The sequence below is a fragment of the Asterias amurensis genome, chromosome 12 (genome assembly GCF_032118995.1).
Source record: "Asterias amurensis chromosome 12, ASM3211899v1".
Lineage (NCBI taxonomy): Eukaryota > Metazoa > Echinodermata > Asteroidea > Forcipulatida > Asteriidae > Asterias > Asterias amurensis.
Genome location: NC_092659.1, coordinates 11441049 through 11454357, shown reverse-complemented (window position 1 = coordinate 11454357; position 13309 = coordinate 11441049). Strand labels below are relative to the sequence as shown.

Below are 13309 nucleotides of genomic sequence, written 5' to 3'. Positions count from 1 at the left end.
TGCTGAAGTTAGGGACTCAAAATCTTCTACCTTGATTTATTTGAAAGGCCTGGGCTGTCAAAATTGTGTATAATATCTTGCTAGGTACCTCTTAGTTTACTACAATGTAAAAATCAACAAAATAGCTTTCACTTATGAAAATATCAGGGTCTGAATTTTAGACTTACAAATGGTCCACATAATAAAGAAGATGCCATAAGGACTTTGCGCACCTTTGTTTTTGCACGTAGACGGGCAAGGTTAAAAAGTCCACCATCAGATCTTGTGTGCAAGTGAACCCCTTCATCTGCAGTCCCAAAAGCATACGTCAGGAGCAAGGAAAAGAAGATCCAGCACTGTATGAGTAGATGGTGTAGGTGAGGAAGCAGGGTTTCCTTCCCACATTTAAGAATTTCAGCTGGGATGCTGTCATTTCCTAAAGAGCTTTTCCACTTGCTAGGCTGTTTTAGGCCTGGGCGAATTATTTGAATATCCGGTTAATGGCGAATAGGTTTTCTTATCCGTAACCGCGAATGCCTTTTTTTCTTAACCGGATATCCGCATAGGGCGCAAATAGCTATTTATAAACGGATAGTTCTGTAATTACAACCAAGTAACCGGATATTCTTTTATATCCGAATATCCGCAGACGTCGGGCGACAACTTATATGAATGTTTTGTCTGAATCCTTATGAAACTTCTATTAAGACAGCATAAAACAGCATAAATTAAGTATTTAACTATGCTCACATTCGTGAAGAGTTAAAACAATGACATTTCTGACGTAATTTGTTCAAAGATTACAAAAGTTTTTCTTTACGTAGAGTCAATCACGATCAAATGGCTATCTTTAAATTAGATCCGGTCATTTTTATTAATGAACAGAATGACAGTCTAAAACTTATATCAATCCGCCCATAAGATCTCATTTACAAACGAACAGCGCCCTCTAGCGACAATTTTTTTTAATAATAATTGTAAAAAATTAATAGCGCCCTCTAGCGGCGAAAAAACTATTCAAACATCCGGTTAATTTCGGATACATGTAGTTGGCCAGCGATATCCGAATAACAAAATTTCGCTATTCGCCCAGCACTACTGACAATGACTTTGCCAAGGTCTTGCTGTGTGGACTCAGCGTCCAGCTCTGACATGTACAGTACATAAGAACTAACATGTGAAAATTATTTCGGTTGCTCTTTCTGGTATCTCTTTTTAGATGTTTCTCAAAGTTTTTAATACTAGCTGCTGTTGGGTCTTAACCCAAAATGCTTTTATTGCAATTAGTTTTAAGAGTGATACCAAACGTACACCTTCTGTTTTGTGGAATATGGGTAAGGTAGCCTTTATCAAGGCGCTACAGCCAGCCGCAACCTGTAAAATCCAAGTCCCCATCACTGAATTTCGCCAGTGCACCCCCATACACAGTGCATAGCTGTACATGTATGTAATACGTGTACAGCGAATGTACACATACATAGTGTACAAAGCCCAAGGGAAGATAGAAGAGGTAGTCAGGAAGATGGACTCACGCGTCATGCTTTGGCATGCGCACATTGTCCTTCTGGCTCCTATCCTAGTACCTGATGCTAGCGGGTGTTGAGGACTTGGCAGTTCCGGCAGACATGATGGTATCTGCCATCCATTGTCTAGACAACGGGCTGCGTACCGTTCTGGACCAGTTTGCAAGGATTTTGACTGTAGCAACATCGGCCCGAAGGGCGAACGTCTAAGACGCGTTATTTCTCCCGTCTGCAAGGGCACGACAAATAAGCCAATAAAGAGATTAAAGTACCAGTGTTATGCGATTTCTACATTTAGACAAAGTAACAGTTTGGGCAGCAGTGTTTTGTAATCTTTGCAATTTGGCAAGCTGAGTGTTGGGTAATTTATAGAGAAGAGCATTACAAAAATCTAAACGTGATGAAATAAGAGCATGAACAATCTTTTCAGTTGCTGATTGAGATAAATACTTGCGTATTACCATGGATGCCAGTTTTCTGGCTTTTGCCGGAATTCTGGCTTTTTCAAATTTTACCCGATTTTTTTCCGGCGCTCTGTGTTATCTGGCTGGGAAAAAAAAAAAAATTCCTGCGCTCCGTAACTCATCTGGCCGGAGAAAATATAAGTTTTGAAAAAGATTTCCGGCGCTCTGTAAATCATCTGGCCAGAGAAAATATATAAAATAATATCTGCCGTAAACTCGTTGTCAACTCAACCACTTCCAAGAACTAGTCTTGATCTAAGGCCTCAGCGATCAACTAACCTAAATCGCAGTACATACTACACATGCAGTACCAATAATACACGCCTTGAGGCTGTGCAGACTGATGATTGACAGGTCATGTTCCTTCAGATATTCCAAAAGTCTTGAGAAGACGATGCGTTTAAGGACCTTGGTTAAATAAGGTAAAATGGAGACTGGGCTGTAGTTCTGGAGTTGATTTGAATCAAGGGATGGCTTTTTGAGCAGCAGATGAATATATGAGCCAGTTTCAGAGCAGCAGGAACAACTGCCTGTTGAAGACTCAGGTGACTATTTTGGTGATGAATGGTGCAAAGGTAGTAGCATAGTCTTTAATCAATTTCGTAGGAATGGAGTCCAAAGACCAACATTTTTTAGGGGTTTTACGAAGAAGCGACTCAATTTCCTGTGAAGAAGTCAACGCAAAAGAGTCTATTGTGGCTTGACTCTGCCGAGGTGGGGATTGAGTTGCATTTGAGGAGTGACTACTGCAAATGTTATCAATCTTCTTAATAAAAAAATGACTTAAGAGCTGTGCCAGTGGAGCTGTGGAAGAGAACCTGTCTTCTCGCGATTCACGAGACGATTGGCAACGGCAAAAAATCGTTAGGAATCATTGCCACAGTCCTAAACACTGACATAATAAGCTTTTTTGCTTTATGAACAAGCGAATTCAGGAGTTGTCGTTGGTGACAGAAAAGTTCCGGATCAATTTCCAGTCTGCAGTTGGAGCGCCACTTCCGTTCGAGTCGTCTGCACTTCTGCTTCTCAACAGCAATCTCGTGGTTGTACCATTGTGAGTTTAGACGTTTCGGGATGCGGCGTGTCTTAGGTGAAGCGTGTTTCTCTAGGAGGTTGCCGAGGGTGAGGTTATAGTGATTGACAACAGTGTCAACACTGTCAGAAAAGGCTGGCTGGATATTGCAGAGCTGTACGTTATTAGCAATATCTGTCAATAGTTGTAATGTTCTTAAGAACTGATGTTCTCACAGTTTGTTGACGTTTCTGTAAATGTATATGGCAGGTAACAGCTGAGTGGTCAGATGACCCCGGTACAACCTGAAGATTGGAATGAACCTGGTTGTCTGACTTACGGGTAATAAAAACATCCAGAATGTGTCCTTTCTCATGCGTTCGTGATGTAATGTGCTGTGAGAGATCATGTCCTGAGAGTAAGTCATTGAATCTTCTCGTATTGGGCGCAGATACGCTGTCAAGGCGCAATGATTGTAACAATGGGTGAAAATCTGAAAATTCGTTCATCAAGCATCAACGAAAATTCATTAAGGAAGTCTGAAAAAGAAGATTTCTGAGATGCAGAAGTGTAAAATGATCACCTTGTTTCTCCTGGGTGTTATTAATTGGGAAGTTTGTCTTTAGCACTTTAGAAGTGATGAAGTCGGGCCCATTTGTTGGGAGTTTCTTAAACAAGTTTTTGACTTCCAGCTCAGAGATTTGAATGTTAGGCCTAGTATTGCTAATAAGGTTTTCCGGCATATTGTAAACTATTTCATTCTATTGAAGAGTAAAACCAAATTTATCAAACCTTCTATAAAAAAAAACCAGTTCAGATCGTGAACATATTGGGATTCATCTACCAATACATGAATTGTGGGCCTTTGGACAATACTGTTTACCGAAAGTGTCCAATGGCTTTAAGCAGGCAGGTGGGGCAGTTTACATACTGGTGAAAAGTAGGCAAAGTATCAGCTAAACAGCACGAGTTCAAATCTCCTAGAATAAACTTGGCGGCATCGGGTGACTTGGTTTCTGCTTGAGAAACAATTTCTTGAATGATGTTGGCTGCTTTTTTGTGTCTGCTGAAAGGGGAATGTACATGGCAAACACCATTAAGTGGTTTATCTCCCTTGGCAAATATATGGCCGTAAGTAGACCCCACGGGTCGTAAGGCCGTAAGTACGATGTCTAGTGTGCAGATTTTGTGCTTGACGGTCAAGTGTGAAGGGATGCAATACTTATTGGTGACAAACATACATACACACTCCTCCGCCCTTAGCTTTTTATTGAAGCTTTGCTTCTGTCCATTCTAAGGAAGGTTTGTCCGTTTATGTTGACTGATGAGTTGGGGTCGTTCAGTTATATAAGCAGGTTTTGGTCAGGCATATCAGGTTTGAATTGCGGTATTCTTAAAGATATTGATTATTGGCTCTCAGCTCATCGGATTTGTTTCTGATGCTTTGCACATTTCATGATGGAAGTGGAGTTCTAAATCTTGATTTTTTTAATCAGTTTCTTACGCCACCTTTGCTGCAAGTCTCTTTCTTATGCTGGGTGTGTCTGTAGGCTGTAGTCAGGCAGTTTCAAAAAAGCATGTTGGTTCAATAAGACCAGACGACCCACAAAAGGGGAGCAACTAAAAAGGTAGTGTCCCCACATGAGAAGCACCAAACTTCACATGGTTATACATGTATGTACTATCAACTGCTCTCCATTGCTCATTACCAAGTAAGCTTAAGATTGATTGTATACTAAGATGGAGTAAATACCAATAGTGTCCAGTGCCTTGAAGGGGGAAATGACGAAACATTGTTTTGTTTTTCAGGATTTTATGTTCTTCGAAAGATCAGGCAACAAGAAAGACCAAAAGAAGGCTGGTATGTTTTAGAGTGGTCAAAAGGCTGAACAAAGAATGCACGAACAGGTTTCCAGATAACAATAATCGTATGTAACCCTTCAATAACTATTTAAGTATAAAAGATTTGTAAATCATTGGTAAGTTGTCAATATTGGTGAATAACCTCAGGATATGTCTTGTCTGAAATCCTTCATGGGATGGGTTTTTCCTCTATGTTATGGGCCAAAATCGGTCAATTTGAGTGTGAGGTCATTCTATTTTGTTCAAAAATAAGGGCTAATATTTCACTTAAAGGAACATTTTACAGAATTGGTTTTGCTAGCAAAAAAGTTGCTGTCAGGGTAAGCACTTAATGTAATCCACCATATACATAAATTGACAAACATGTGGAAGTTCTTGATCGATCGGCCATCTGGGTCATGAGAGAATTGTGAAAAACCGATTACAAATTTTGCATTGCATCGATGCCCCCAAAAAATTGAGAAAATAAACGCTCACTGAGCTATAAACTCCGAAATAAACTTTCTCATCAAATATGACATTTCAATTCAGACAAAAATATTTCAAGGGATGTTTACTACTATCATCATCATTAGACTGTGTAGGTTTTATGTAAATTTGTGATCTTCTTGATTTTTGTTTCTTACCAATTTTGTAACATTCTCTTAATGTGGAAGTAAATAATCTCTTGCTTCTGCTTTGTAACAGTTGACAATCCACTTTGACCAACATTCAAATTAAATAGCTGTTTGCAGCGTGCATTCCGGTCATTCAATTCGTTTTCAGAGATTCTTTTGTGGCGAATTAGCAACCAAATGTATGCTATAGAGGAACATGAATGGTTCACTTATTTTGTAAGAATCATTTTCTTTGTGTTCTTCGACAACAAATGCAACAAAAGTGCAAGTGACCCCAAAAATTACAATTTAAAAATGTTATATTTATACGAATTTTTTTAAACTGTGCAGCAAATTTATTTAACTTTGCTTCATCTCTTGTCAAATTAAACAATAATCATGTACATTTGAAAAAAAGACAGGAAAAAAAGTAACGCGGCTGTTGTTAAAGCACCTAAAAAATTTAAATTGTTACTCGTATTCTAAAAAGGAAATACCAAGAGGCGGAAAATTTTATTATGGTGATTTTGACACCTCTTTTGTTATAATTGGTCGAGTATTGTTGTCCCGGTGAAAAGTGCCCATTTCAATTGTTGCAGTGACTCCTATTGACAAGAACAGCTTTTCAAAATTTCTACCATATTAGCCCCACGCTGAATCGAGGAGAGATCAATCGTGTCAATAGTAGTTACATGTACTGCAACATTGGAAATGGGCACTTTTCACCTGTCGGCGCATACCATGACAACAATACTCGACCGATTGTAACATACATGGTGCAAAATCACTGTAATAAAATTGTCCATCTCCTGGTATTTTCATTTTAAAATATGAGTAAAAAGTTTAAAATTATAGGTACTTTTACAACAGTTATGTTACCTTTTTTGCTGTCGCTACTTCCAATCCCTTGCACCCTATTTTTAATAGTGTAGCCTTTATACTCCTTCTGATTTCTTGTCTACATAATGGACATAATTTTAAAAACCCCTGGCTGCAGCTTTCATCTTTGGCCACACGGCAGTTAAAGATATTAACCGCCAATGTTCAAGTACTGCACCAGTCACTTTTTTGTAAACCCAAACTATTTAAAACAAACTAATTACAATTTCAAGTAATAAAACATAAGGTTTTGCCAATTTCAAGTTTTACTCCTTTAGGTACATGTTTTTGGGTAAAACTAAGAAATTCATATTTTCTTTCTAAAATTGTGTTAAAATTTGTTGCCTTCATACTGTTGGTTCTATATAAATTTATATAATACATGTAAACTTGTTTTTGGTTGTTTTTAGATGTTCTGACCTACCATTGGAACAGGTTTTTATTGTTTTTATTATTAGCTGTTCCGACCTATCGTCGGAACAGGTATTGTTTTCTTCAAGTTTTAAAAAAAGGTTTTAGAAACGTTCTTGGTTTCCGCCAAAACGCCTTAGGTTTAACGCTCGATTTTTGTTTATTCGTAATCTTAGAAATGGTAGAAATAACAGACTTGAGTCATATATGGAATCGAAGCTTAGCACATGACTTAATCACTAAACTTGGTGTTGTTTAGTTTCTTAATCTGTTAGCTGAGTTTTAATGACATGAATATTTAATTAGGCAATCTTGTTAACACCAGATCGATTGGGCCGCGGTTTACCGTGGGTGCTTATACCCAGATGGTCTGCAGTTCGAAACCCCCGGGAATCTCCACAAAATCAATAATATAATGCATACATTTTACCTTTTTTTTACAAAAAGAAACATGTACACTACATTAAACAATCAGTACAACATGTTCTTTTTCCCCAAAGTTTTGGCTCATGAGAAGCGTCTTTCCGGAAAAATATAACATTCCTGATTTTGTCTTCGCGCATAGGTGTAGGTATGGAGGATGTTGGTTCTTCGATTTATTACGAAGCATCATGGTTATAGCTGTGGAACCTTGGGTGTTGTGTGGGGGGTGTGTGCTCACTGAACCGTGTCAGTAGGAACAACCACAGGGGATAGTGAGGGTGTGGGGCCTAGGTGACTGAGGGTATAGATGACCCAAAGCAGTCTAATGGTTGGGGGCCTAGGGTTTTTTCTGTAGTACCTCAACCAACAACACTCCAGTATCAAGTTCACTATGGAGCAAGAACATTCCGTAAAGTTACCTTTTCTGGATGTTCTCATCACAAGAAACCAAGACGGCACCCTCCACCACAGCATTTATCGGAAACCCACCCACACCGACCGTTAGCTACATCAACGGTCTTTCCATCAACCAGCTACCAAGTCGTCAGTCAATCGTGCGTCAGTCAACCGTGCGCTGATTCAACGGGCTTATACCATTATACCATGCAGGTGAGACTGGAAGATAAATTCAGTCGAGTTGGATATGGGACGCAGAAGTGCTATACTTTTCCGTATTCCACGAGTGCGCGTGTTAAGTTAGAAGATAAATACTGTTTTAATATTCTTACTATTAGTTAAAAATTTTCACATTCTTTATTGACGAGAGTACTGGGCCTAATTTCGTGGCTCTGCTTTCCGTAAGCACAGAATCGGCGCTTACGGAGGCAGAGAATTCTGTGCTTACGGCAAGCGTATTTCACGGGTTAGTGGCAAATTTGGGCTTTTGTGCGTTAGTACTTCACGTTACAAGGCATTCTACGCTTACAAGGCAAGCGCAGAAATTCGGCGCTTGCACGTAAGCGGGGAATCGCGATCGTAAGCGCAGATCTTGGCGGTAAGCAGAGCCATGAAATTGGGCCCTGGTTACGAATGAAAGATGAGCGAAAGGCAAAATGGTTGCAAAATGAAAAAAAAAAATTCAGAATAAGCAAATAATTTCCGAACAAGTGACATAATTCAGATAACTGGCCCAGGGCCGTATCCGTTGGGTTTAGTTTTGCGCGTACGCACATGTGTGCGAAGTTGCTACGAAACTATGATGAATAAGCACGCGATACAGTGCAAAGCGCAAACTATTTGTACACAACGTATGCTGGTTTAGGGGCCATTTATTCGCTGTTTTCCAAAGCCGGTCCTTATCATGTGATGATACATCTCCACGTGATAGGGTTTTGACCAATCATAGACTGGAAACTGTACAAAGTATTTATTAATTCCTGCTAATGCGAATGCAATGAATTTTGACGACACATAATATTCACAACAAATAATTTGCTTCAGTTGACTTGTGCTCAGCTCCTGTGAAACTTTCGCTGCGAAAACAGCACCTTGACACCAAAAAACCCTAAAGGCATCTAATACTACATTTCAACCCTACCTAATAGTTATAGGCGTGGGTAGTTTATATTTAGTGACAATGGTCGCAAAATCATGAAACGAGAATTATTTCGCCGGATCACAATTTCCTCTGTTGATGCACACACGTCCGGACGCTAAAGACTACATGTACACTATATACATGTAGTGTGTAAAAACCCGCTATTTTTGCATAGTGCCCTCTAGCCTAGTGGTCATCAGTCGCAACTAGACATCCGAGTTTGTGTCTCCGTCCGAAATCATTATTTTTTTATCCCCCAAAACTAAAAATATATTTATTTATATTTTATTTTTATTTATTTATTAACAGCGGAAAGCCGCCACTTACAGGAATCGTTAAAAACTATGTAAAAATATAAATTTAAATATGAATATAAATATAAGAAAATATAACATTAAAAATTACACAGTATTGATAAAAACATCATTATAAGTAGACAAAAACAGTACACCGAAACCCACATCAACAGACCAGGGAATTCCAACAAGTACACAAACACACATCCGACATTAAAACAAACACATGTAGTAAGAATGCACAAACAGAACAACACACGAAACCCAAGTTAAGTACAACAAACAAACAAACAAAGAAACAATTAAGAAACAAAGAGACAATTAAGAAACAAAGAACAAAGAAACAAACAAACAAAGAAACAAACAAAAAATAAACAACACAAACACCAACAATAACTTAAACACAAACACACCAACAAACACCCCAACGAACAAACACAAGAACAGATAACTTAAAAAGTCAAACAAAAATAAAAAATAAAAACACTAAGGTTTACAAAGCAATTTGATGAAGTTTCAACTGACCAGCAGCTGCACATGAGATGTTCACAGTTTAACAAAATAAAAAATAAAAAATATTATTTAGCAAATTTAATTTGTTGTCTGCGAAAACAATTTAATTTTTTTTAAAAATATAGTTTTGCTTCTTCTTTTTACTTTAAATTATAAAATATTTCTTTTTTGTAATATTTAAGTTTTATTCTTATCTTTATATCGATATTGTTGCCTTTTCCTTTTCTCAACATAACCTGTGTGCATGCATGACACGATGATGTTTAAAAACACAGGAAGTGAAAAATCATAATCATAAGCGCTGAGTTTGGTGGTTAAGAGTTCTGTGAAATCAACTTGTGCTAGATCAAACATCAAACCACAGACCAAAAAAAATGGTAAAATTCGTAATTAATTAACCATGTGACCCATATTTGCATATTTGTTTGGGAAATCTTTGTAGCACCATACCTCAAGAAGTACACGGTCATTTTATAGACCTATTATGGGGATAGTTATAACCTCTATGGGGATTGAAGAAAAAACGTTACCTCAAGTTGACCTCTACTTCCGGGTCTACCGGAAGTGGGACCATATCTCAAGTACTATACATTACAACCGATTTTCTAACTTTTTTCAGTTTTAGACCCTAAGGCGTTAAAAATAAACTTTGAAAACCATGACCTAAAGTTGACCTCTACTTCCGGGTCAACCGAAAGTGGGACCATATCTCAAGAATTAACAGCCGATTTTTAGACTGTTGGTAGTGGGGATTGGAAATAAATTTCAAAAAAACGTGACCTCAAATTGACTTCTACTTCCGGGTCAACCCAAAGTGGGACAATATCGATTTTCAAACTTTTTTCAGTTGCAGACTCCTTTGGCATTGGAGATTAGCCTTAGGTTACCGTAACCCCATGTCGACCTCTACTTCCGGGTCAACCGGAAGTGGCACCATAACTTAAGATACTATTCAAACCTTTTTTTTCGGTTATAGACTCCTTGGTCATTTAGCACATAATCCAAGCAAAAGAACACGGAACAGCTTTGTGTTTGTTCACAAACACCTAATGTCTAGTTATTCTTTGTTTCCGCCTGAAACCCCCTAGCATGTGTACACAATGTTTGTTTAAGCCTAATCTCCTAAACCATAAGGTCAAAAGCATTGAAGCTTAGAACACACAGCTTTACTCTAAATGTAAATTTTTGTAAAATTCTTAGTTAATTAACCACGAGACCCTTATTTGCATATTTAATTAGGAAATCTTTGTAGCACCATATTTCAAGAAGTACATGGCAAATTTTTAACCTGTTTGTAGTTATAGACTTCTTTGGGATTGGAGATTAATTTTGAATAACCGTGACCTCAAGTTGACCATTACTTCTGGGTCAATCGGAAGTGGGACCATATCTCAAGAAGTACACACCCGATCTTTAGACTGTTTGTAGTTATAGACTCCTTGGGGATTAGAGATGAATTTTGAAAAACCATGACCTCAAGTTGACCTCTACTTCCGGGTCAACTGGAAGTGGGACCATTATTCAAGTACTACTCCACTGATTTTCAATCTTTTTTCAGGTTTAGAATCGTTAGGTATTAAAACTAAATTTTGAAAAACCGTGAATCCAAGTTGACCTCTACTTCCAGGTCAACCGGAAGTGGGACCATATCTCAAGAACTACACAATCGATTTTCAATCTTTGTTCAGTGATAGACTCCTTGGGCATTAAAATAAACTTTGAAAAACCTTGACCCCAAGTTGACTTCTTCTTTTGTCTCAACCGGAAGTGGGACAATGTCTCAAGAACTACATAACCGATTTTCAATTAATTTTTTTCAGTTTTAGACTCCTTTGGGCATTAAAAATATACTTAAGTCATTTTGTTGTGTACATCATGCTCCCCTGGTGTACATGTCCTTCCGGTGATGTCATGTCTTATGGTGGTCCAGAACAAGGTGCCTCAAGACTTTTTCAAATATAAACACAAACAATTTTGAAACAATTTACAAAATACAAATTGGTTATTTTTTTTTGTACATGTATATGGAATATAAAACCCATGCACTTGATGTTGATTCAATAAAGTGACATTTTTGCAAATATTACCTTCCTGCAGCCGATTGCACGAAACTTTACGCAACTGCGTGAGTCCACTTGCTCAACATTTATGGCGCAAGTTGCTCCATAAATATTGCACATGTGGACTTACGCAGTTGCGTAAAGTTTCGTGATGTCGGCTGCTGGTCAAAGACATGAGGTTATTAAAATTTGGGATGTGGCTGTTCAGCGCGAAGTGTTTTGGTAATGCAACGTTGGCGAAGGAGGCTGTTTAGAAGTAATTACAATAAATGAAAGCTTAAATTTATGTTTCCTTATTAAATGTTTGTTTACACATTTACTTTTTTTCCTTTTTTTGAGGGGGGGGGGGGACAGATCAAAATATCATGTAACAAAACTCGACTGCTTTGACAGTACATGTGTATATTGTTATACATACATGCCATTAGTATGAAATAATCAGTCCCTTACTGCCAAGTTTGAGAAGCGGTCATGTTCATCCGGCCTTTGTTGGCAGCATAACCTCTCCTCTCAGGTTTTGCATCTCCCTACAGTTGGTACAAACACACCAGCTTGGCAAGAGCTTTGCGGAGGTGGATGATGTGGACTTGGAGGTGCCGGGTTTGATGAGGTCTCCAAGATGTTTACGCCAAGTCCTGGCATCTGCTCACATTGTACCTTCAACAAGAAATTGATAACCATTGATATCACTTATTAGTTCTCTTCTCGACAATTTTTTTTTTTTTGATTGTTTGAAAGGTCACACTTCTTTGAAAGAATTCGGGTCGACTTGGGTACGAGTTGACTTGGGTAAAACAATATTTTGGGTAAACTGTTAAAAACATACAAAAAACATTTAATAAATCTGTACTATTTTTAAAATGTACTTCTACAATTTCTACAAAAGCCCTCCCCTTCAATTCCCAGCCAGATAAACAACTCTTTTAATTGTAGTATAAAAGTAAATCATGCCGAGTCATTAGGACGCAGGGGTGGATATCACAAAGAGTTAGGACTAGTCTTATCTCGAGTTAGGACCAGTTACTCGTCCTAACTTAGGACTATCCATGCAACATGTATATCTCCTACCTCGCCCTATATAGGACTCTTTCTCTGTACACAGGAACAGAGTCCTACCTATTGAGGCCCGTTTCTGGGGCGGAAAAATTTCACAGCTTCATAACTTAAATCTTACCTGCAACAAGCCACTAATTTCAACAGATTCACATTCCATGGCGGCATACATTTTTCTGCGGTGGGTTTTGGTCCTCATATTTTCCTCACAAATCCGTCATTTTTGTGAAATAATGCAGCTTCCAATGTTAAAAAATTCCTGTTTCAATTGTTTTCTCAGTGTTGTCTGTTGTCGTGCGTACGTGTATACATGCGCGTGCAAGACGCACGATGCAAGCTTAGACGCATAAATTTTTGGTCACCGTATCTTAACTGCACAGCGTTAACAACACAATTCAAAATTTGTGCGTCTTGCGTACACACGGCAGACTGTGAGAGTACGAATAAAAATGGGAATTCCTTAACGCTTGGAGCTGCATTATTTCATGAAAATGACGGATTTGTGAAGAATATATGACGATCAAAACCCACCGCAGAAAAATATATGCTGCCGTATAATGTGAATCTGTTGAATTCGGTGCTTTCTTGTAGGTTTGAGTTATGAAGCTGTGAAAATTTTCCGCCCCAGAAATGTACCCTGATGTCCAGGACGTCACTGTAGTACAAAACGAAAGTGTAAGGACGCCAGGGCTAATCTCCT

At 38.3% G+C, this 13309-nt stretch overlaps 1 protein-coding gene and 1 long non-coding RNA gene across 2 annotated transcripts in view; one reads left to right on the top strand and one right to left on the bottom strand.

The window, feature by feature from the left end:
- Nucleotides 1-6945, top strand: part of LOC139944853 (phospholipid scramblase 1-like) — a 75042-nt gene extending 68097 nt beyond the window's left edge. The window contains 1 exon segment of the mRNA XM_071941986.1: nt 4788-6945. Within this exon segment, the coding sequence (XP_071798087.1) occupies nt 4788-4850 (63 nt within the window). The 3' untranslated portion in view covers nt 4851-6945.
- On the bottom strand, nt 4788-12873 carry LOC139944854 (uncharacterized). Its single transcript, XR_011787029.1, has 3 exons — nt 12731-12873; nt 12007-12213; nt 4788-11443 (listed from the first exon to the last, which is right to left on the bottom strand). It is a non-coding gene; the product is annotated as an uncharacterized lncRNA (long non-coding RNA).
- Nucleotides 12874-13309: the final 436 nt, after the last annotated feature.